Consider the following 8,205-nt stretch of genomic DNA (forward strand, 5'->3'; position numbering starts at 1 on the left):
TTCAGGGTCAAGAACCAAATAATTTCTATATAGAAATATGAATGTGCTATATGATTTAAGTATGCCACCACAATGCACAAAGATGGGTTCCCAAAGAAGGTTGGGAAATGTGTTGGTGATCCCAACATTAGGGGGAGAAAATGGATAGCTGAAAAAGTGATACGTGAAATGAATTATTATGAATATATATAGATCCTCGTACAAGAAAATATGAACTTGAAGTTCAAGTGATAATTAATTTATAAAATATTGCCAGACGCATTTGCTGACCCAAAGCTAAATGTCATATTTCAGCTGCTAATGTTCCAAATAGAATAAAGTTCATGAGGGGCAGAGTCTATGGCATGCATGAAGCATAACAGACCAATTAGTTCCAAAGATAAAACTCCTTGAAGAAGGAGAGGGGCAATTTGTTCAAGATGGTCATAATAAGGAGGCAAGTGCTCTAGAAGAGCACCACGACATAACACTTCGTAAGACCTCATGTGAGAGGCTCAGGTACCTGAAAATAATGAGATAAAGAGATCTCAATAAGTTATGTCTTTATTAGGTAATGATGGAACCAACATAAAGTGATCGGTCGACGATATTGTTAACATAATGTAGCGCTCAATATTATTAATATTGGTGAGGATCTTGAGCTCAAATCTGTCATGAAATTTGGACAGATAAATGATTGGCCAAATGAAAAATACACAATGAAAATTGACTTCACTTGAAAAAATGTGAAGTTGGGCGGATAGTCCCAACACCTGAAAGTATAAAGCCAATGGAGGTATAAATGTGTTCTTGTGCAAAAGGTTCAAGTCGATAGACATAAACATGACTTGTGACACAAGAAATTTAGTAAATATTGTAACACATTGATTATATGGAGACATATTCTATTATGGTGGATATAATCATTTCAGGTTTTAATCTGTCAATACATGAAAACTTGATATGCGTATAATGGAAATCATTAAAGGATTAAATTTTTCTAAAGCATATTAATGTTTCCAAGAAATTTATTAAATAAAACTTCAAAAATCCTTATACGGATTGAAACAATCAAAGCGCATGTGGTATAATCGCCTGTGTGAGTACCTATTGAAAGAAGGGTACAAGAATGATTCAATTTGTCCTTGTATCTTTATAAAAAGATCTGAATTTGAATTTGTTATAATCTCTATATATGTTGATGATTCAAATATTATTACAACTCCCAGACAACTTCCTAAAGCAGTAGACTGTTTAAAGAAAGAATTTGAAATGAAAGATCTTGGAAAAACTTTTTGTCTTGGTCTACAAATTGAGTATATGAAAGATGAAATTTTTATCAATCAATCAACATACACTGAAAAGATTTTAAAGCGATTTTATATGAATAAAAACACATCCATTTAGTACCCTGATGGTTGTGAGATCACTCGATATAAATAAAGATTCATTCCGGCCTCATGAAAATAATGAAGAACTTGTTGGTCCTGAAGTACCATATCTTAGTGCAATTGATGCACTAATGTATCTTGCTAACACTACAAGGCGTGACATAACGTTTTCAGTTAATGTCTTATCAAGATATAACTCTGCTCTTACAAGGAGACATTGGAGTGAAATCAAACACATATTGTATTATCTAAAAGGGACTACCAATGTGAGCTTATTTTATGGAAATGATTGCAATCCCGATCTTGTTGGTTATGCCGATGTAGAGTATTTATCTGACACACACAAGGCTTGATCTCAAACATGCTATATGTTTACATATGGATGCACTGCCATATCTTGGCGATCGACTAAGCAATCAATCGTGGCTACTTTATCTAATCATGCTGAGATAATTGTTATTCATGAAGAAAGTCGAGAATGTGTATGGTTGAGGTCTATAATACATATTATTCGAGACAAATGTGGTTTGAAGTGTTACAAACTACCAACAATTTTATATGAAGACAATACAACATGCATAGCCCAATTAAAGGGAGGATTCATAAAAAAGAGCTAGGACAAAGCACATTTCACCAAAGTTGTTTTTCATACATGATTTTCAAAAGAATGGTGATATCAATGTCCAACAGATTCGTTCAAGTGATAATATGACTGATTTGTTCACCAAATCTCTATCGATGTCAACCTTAAAGAAACTAGTGTACAAGATTGGGATGTGAATGATCAAGGATGTGAATTGATACTCTCATCAGGGGGAGTTAATACGCGTTGTACTCTTTTTCCCTTACAAGGTTTTGTCCCACTAGATTTTTCCTTGCAAGGTTTTTAACGAGGCAACCAAAAGGTGTATTTCTAAACATGTGTACTCTTTTTCTTTCACTAGGATTGTTTTCCCGTAGGGTTTTTTCTAGTAAGGTTTTAACGAGGCACATTATCTATGGACATCCAAGGGGGAGTGTTATGATAAATATCACATTATGGTGGATGTCTACTCTTCTTCCATGATCTTTATCTCAAATGCTTAATGACATATTCAATGACATATTTTCCATATTCAATGACATATTCCATGATATATTTTCTTCACTTTTCATGCCTATGTAAAGGTCTTGTAATAGATAAGAAAATACGCACAATTGAAGAAGAAAATCTCTTCCTTCTCTCTATCTCTATTTCTTGTTCATGTTTTACTAAATTGCAATTTTATTGCTTGTTCATGTTTTATTAAATTGTTTTTATTCCATAACACCTACAATGTATTATTTAATTTACATTAGCACGGACAGTAGGATCACAGAGTTTTTTTTAATTTATCATATTATTTAATATTTCTTCCGAGTAAGAATGGCGCATGTCAAATTTAACACCTTCAAAGTAGGGTCACATGGTTGAGGATTGAGGTAGGGGCGAAGCTACATAGCCCTTATAACGGACCATCCTTCATCGAAAAATTACACTGTATATATAGGTAAAATATTAGTTAGGTTTCAGTAGTATATAACATATATTGAATATCCTTTATCAATTTTTTTGTAACTTATTTCAAATTTAAACACTCTAGATGAAATTCCTGACTTCGCCGCTAGCTTGAAATCTTAATTTACAACATAGAAGTTACAACCACAAGTACGCAAACTTGGTAGTAGGTAAGTTGGGTGCATCACATTATAGCATTTCGACAATATATAAACACACACCATTGCCTCTATTTTACATATTACTTTCCAGAGAAACGAGCCTATTTCTTCCCTATATCCACTCATCCTTGTCTTATATCATCTTCATCATCATCTACCTAAACCTGAGCTCAACAGAAAAGTAATACCATGCCGTCAGTTTCCGGCCAAATCGTTTGTGTTACTGGCGCCGGAGGTTTCATCGCCTCTTGGCTCGTTAAAATTCTTCTGGAAAAAGGCTACACTGTTAGAGGAACAGTACGAAATCCAGGTAAGCATACATATAATCCATATTTTAGTATGTGCGGATTTAGAACATGTTCAACTAAATCCAATGTTTTCAGTTCGGATTATGTATACACATGAAATGAAATTAAAATGTATGTATATAATAAGATCACGCTCATTCTGAATTCACCTGAATTTAGCTGTTTTTTGTTATTTATTTATGACTACGATTATGATATGATGGGGTTTGTTTTATGTATAGATGATCGGAAAAATAGTCATTTGAGGGAGCTTGAAGGAGCAAAAGAGAGATTGACTCTGTGCAGAGCTGATCTTCTTGATTTTCAGAGTTTGCGAGAAGCAATCAGCGGCTGTGACGGAGTTTTCCACACAGCTTCGCCTGTCACTGATGATCCAGTAAGCGTCTTAACTTATCCACCCATCTCATCTTCGCCCCGCCCAGTGAACTAAGCTCTCGTTATACGCTAGGTCAAAAAAAAAAAGGATTGAATCACAAGGGTATATTGTATGCAATCTTGTCATGTATTTTTGCAAGCGATTATTTTCACAGTTCAAACCCGTGACCTCTTTAATTTTGAAATAAAAATGACAAAAGAAAACCATTTTTACTATGTCAAAAGAATCAAAGAATTCGTATCTAACTTCTACAAGGGAAGCGTGCACACTTATCTTAAAGAATTTCTTATCTTATCTTGTTTGTATTTTTTCTTTCTTTCTTTTGATCATTTTTTTCCCTTTCTTGGTTGTTGATTTGAGTATTAGCGAAACACTAACACAAATATAATAGTTCTGCTAGTTGGTAGAGTGGGGCCAACTTGTAAATTGCATGGATACCTTGTGTGGTCGGTTTGTTAACAAGTGCGCACTACTGAAATTCGGAAACTTTAATTTTAATTTAATTAAGCTTTCTGTTCCACCTAAAGCATAGGCGCCTCAAGGGTAAGGCAGCACAAGCAATGGCTTAGGCCTCAAATTTTGGGGACCCCACTTTTTTTTGGTAGTAATTTTAATTTTTTTTATATTAAAGTTGAGTATTTTAATGTTAAAAAATAAATAACTTAATACAAAAAGGAAAAGAAAATTTTAATTTGTAACTAGCGCTTATAGTTGAGATTTTAATAATTTAAAGGGTATAAAGATATCTTTTATTTTTGACAAGAGTGGGTTGCTTTAGTGGTGAGCATCCTCCACTTCCCACCAAGAGATTGTGAGTTCGAGTTACCCAAGAGCAAGATGGGGAGTTCTTGGAGAGTGAGCTGACGTTAAAGTAAATATTACAAGGAGAAGATAATACTCTGATCCGTATACTCAATAAGATAACAAGAATTAATTTTTGTTAAATACCTATCCTATAACAATTTTGCATTAGGATCAATAATGTATTAGGAGAATATAAATGGATCGGATTAGCTATATTATCATTTAAAAAAAGTTAAAAAAAAAAGATTTCAAACAAAAATATACAAATTTATTTTGTTAACAAATTAGGGCCCCTCATCGAGATTTTGCTTTATGCCATCAACAAGTTGCCCCTGACCTAAAGGTCCATGATGTGGAAAGAATATCTTTTTGAATGTCATTTAGTTTCTGATTTTCCTTTACTTTGTTTTCTTGGTGACAAAATGTTAAAGGAACAAATGGTGGAGCCAGCAGTTATTGGTACAAAGAATGTGATAACGGCAGCAGCAGAGGCCAACGTGCGACGTGTGGTGTTCACTTCGTCAATTGGTGCTGTGTATATGGACCCAAACAGGGACCCTGATAAGGTTGTCGACGAGACTTGTTGGAGTGATCCTGACTTCTGCAAAAACACCAAGGTTTGTAAAATTGGAAATTTCTAGTTGACTCCAAAATTACTCAAGTTAAACATGACTCTAAATTAGTAATTCATTCATTAAGGTTTCTCATTTTGTGATGTTTTATTAAGTTAGTAACACCAACATGGTAAAGAATTCTTACAATATCAGTGCTATTTAAACAAAGATAGATTATTGCTCTACTTCTCATTTTATTATGTCGGGCTTACTATAAAGACTTGTTATTATATGTCGATTTAGCTTATGATCATGTGAAAATTATGTATTATCAACAAGAGGCAGACCTATGTGTAACCTTGAGAAGCCGCAGACCCGTAAACAGTGTTGTCAAAGGCGAAAAACTATAAAAAATGCTCTAGGTCTATTTGGGTTTTAAGTGCAAAGCAGATTTAAAGTGTGAGCTTTATTTAAAAAGGCGCAACGAAGTAACAAATTCATTCATAATGTTTCCTTTTTGTTGTTATTTGATTCAAGAGAGAACTCATGGGCAATATGGCGCATGCCTTAGTACCTTGCCTTACACTGAAGGGCAACTTAAGTGACGCAAAGCACCCTCCTTGAGCTTTTCTGAGCTTCAGGGCTTAAGCGCACCTTAAATGAGCTTTTGACAATACTGTCCATAAACTTGAGCGAAATACTAGTTCTCCAGTCGCGTTAAAATCCTGGGTCCACCTCTGTTATCAGTGCACAAAACTTAACTCTTTCTAAATTGATATTGTAGAATTGGTATTGCTATGGAAAGATGGTGGCAGAACAAGCAGCATGGGACGAAGCAAGGGAGAAAGGAGTCGATTTGGTGGCAATCAACCCAGTGTTGGTGCTTGGACCACTGCTCCAACAGAATGTGAATGCCAGTGTTCTTCACATCCACAAGTACCTAACTGGCTCTGCTAAAACATATGCCAATTCAGTTCAGGCATATGTTCATGTTAGGGATGTGGCTTTAGCTCACATACTTCTCTACGAGACACCTTCTGCATCTGGCCGTTATCTCTGTGCCGAGAGTGTGCTGCATCGCGGCGATGTGGTTGAAATTCTCGCCAAATTCTTCCCGGAGTATCCTATCCCCACCAAGTAAGTTCAGCTCCCAAATCTATCAATATAATCAAGTCTTTTTCCGGTAGAAATGACACCATGTAGCTATTTGCAATTTAGAAATTAGCCAATGTGTCCTGAATTTTAGTTTTTCGGTTTACTTTTTCAGGACACCGAGTCCTCAAATTAAAATTTTTATTGTAAATTTTCAGAAAATGAGTATTGGCCCGAGACGGATTTAGTGTGTTAGTGCCGGGTTCAATTGGACCTATACTTTCGACATGGAGTAGAAATATATGAAAATTACAAAAATAGTTGATATGAATCAATAAAAATTGAATCCGTAGAGTTTAAATCTTAGATCCGTCTCCGCCTCTGATACTGGCTAATCCATAAATAGCAACACTAAAATGGCTATTTGTGTACTTTATGTAGCATGAATATTGTTTGGAAATTAAGATAGTGAAGCAATTATAATATTTACCAAATTATGCTCTAGGTGCATTAAAAACTACTGCTAGTATTGCCTAAGACATAGTTTACTAAATATGAGTCAAATATCCAAGTTGTTGGATGTTGTTTCCTTGTTCTATAAATTAAAAAAGGGGTGAGATATTCTTGTTGGAAGATTCAGTTCAGTGCTATAATAATCTTTAAGGAACAAAAAAAATGGAAACTTCCACTTCTTTTTTCTGTTTTAAATTAGTGATGATGTGCCAGTAGATGTACCAAACTTTATTGGTAAGAAGAATATGACCTAAGACAATGATAACAAGTACCCACTAACAAACACTTGAGTAACAACAATACTATCCACCAATATTTTTGGACATGAATTGCTCTTACCTAACAAAACATCAGTATCTTAGCTAGGTGGATCCCAACTTCTCCCTTTTACTTTAACAATTCTGGCATTTGCGTAAGACATCCATCATTATCCTTAACAACATAATGGGACCAACTTCTTTTCTTATGACTAGTATAGTTTCACTTTAAAATATTGAATGAAGAATAACATGATGAAGTATAATAAAGTAGAGAATATAACACTTTACTATAAAAGTTAAGTTTTTCTGGAATCAATTTTTATGTTATGTTATAATATATGTTCTCTATAACAGCACTTCGATATAACATCCAAAAATATTCAAAACAAATGACTCAAATTTTGATTTTATTTGTAAAATACCAGGTGTTCAGATGTGACGAAGCCAAGGGTAAAACCGTACAAATTCTCAAACCAAAAGCTAAAGGATTTGGGTCTGGAGTTTACACCAGTAAAACAATGCTTATATGAAACGGTGAAGAGTCTACAAGAGAAAGGTCACCTTCCAATTCCTACTCAAAAGGATGAGATTATTCGAATTCAGTCTGAGAAATTCAGAAGCTCTTAGCATGTATTGAGGAAAAGGGATCAATGGTTAAAGTTGACCATGGCGTTGTCCCTTTATGTACCAAGAACCAAATGCACCTAGAAATTTACTTGTCTACTCTGTTGTACTTTTACTTGTCATGGAAATGTTTTTAGTGTTTTCATTGTTATGAGATATATTTTGGTGTAAATTACCCTCAAACATGAATAATGTTTATATCTTTCTGGTAACACTGTAAATATTACCATTGATCAACCAAATAATTACACCTAAAGAGCACTTTACATCATAATCAAACTGATTACGAATATTAAGCCTCTAACAAGAAAACTATACGTTCGTAATCCTCCTCAAGAAGTCCCTAACTCTACGTGTCTTTCTTGACATATGTATTTGAATATTAAGCACTTCATATCTTTCTATAATCCTAATTTTAAACCATTTTGAACAATTTCTTAAGTTGGGTGGCTGAGGTCTCCAATTATAATTTTCTTCCCTTGACACGTTATCGACTAACGTACGAGTGATTAATTTGTCAAAAATTTGAAAATTGCAAACTTCGAAAGAAAATAAAAGATGGGGATGTCTCATTTCCATTCTCACAGTCAATACACATGATTAACA

General features: G+C 34.2%; 1 protein-coding gene across 1 annotated transcript; it reads left to right on the forward strand.

Annotated features, from left to right (window-relative positions):
• The first annotated feature begins 3,009 nt into the window (after positions 1-3,009).
• LOC107768715 (cinnamoyl-CoA reductase 1) lies at positions 3,010-7,811 on the forward strand. Its single transcript, XM_016587861.2, has 5 exons — positions 3,010-3,378; positions 3,598-3,752; positions 4,988-5,173; positions 5,895-6,247; positions 7,401-7,811. The coding sequence occupies exons 1-5, from the start codon at positions 3,258-3,260 to the stop codon at positions 7,600-7,602; spliced, it is 1,017 nt and encodes a 338-aa protein (XP_016443347.1). The 5' UTR covers positions 3,010-3,257; the 3' UTR covers positions 7,603-7,811.
• The last annotated feature ends 394 nt before the right edge of the window (positions 7,812-8,205 follow it).

This window comes from Nicotiana tabacum, chromosome 8 (assembly GCF_000715075.1).
Source record: "Nicotiana tabacum cultivar K326 chromosome 8, ASM71507v2, whole genome shotgun sequence".
In the NCBI taxonomy this organism is placed as follows: domain Eukaryota; kingdom Viridiplantae; phylum Streptophyta; class Magnoliopsida; order Solanales; family Solanaceae; genus Nicotiana; species Nicotiana tabacum.

Coding starts and splice junctions, on each gene's coding strand:
- LOC107768715 (XM_016587861.2), top strand. CDS start 3,258: ATGCCGTCAGTTTCCGGCCAAATCGTTTGTGTTACTGGCGCCGGAGGT. Junction 3,379..3,597: donor AGGAACAGTACGAAATCCAG/GTAAGCATACAT, acceptor TTTTATGTATAG/ATGATCGGAAAAATAGTCAT. Junction 6,248..7,400: donor GAGTATCCTATCCCCACCAA/GTAAGTTCAGCT, acceptor GTAAAATACCAG/GTGTTCAGATGTGACGAAGC.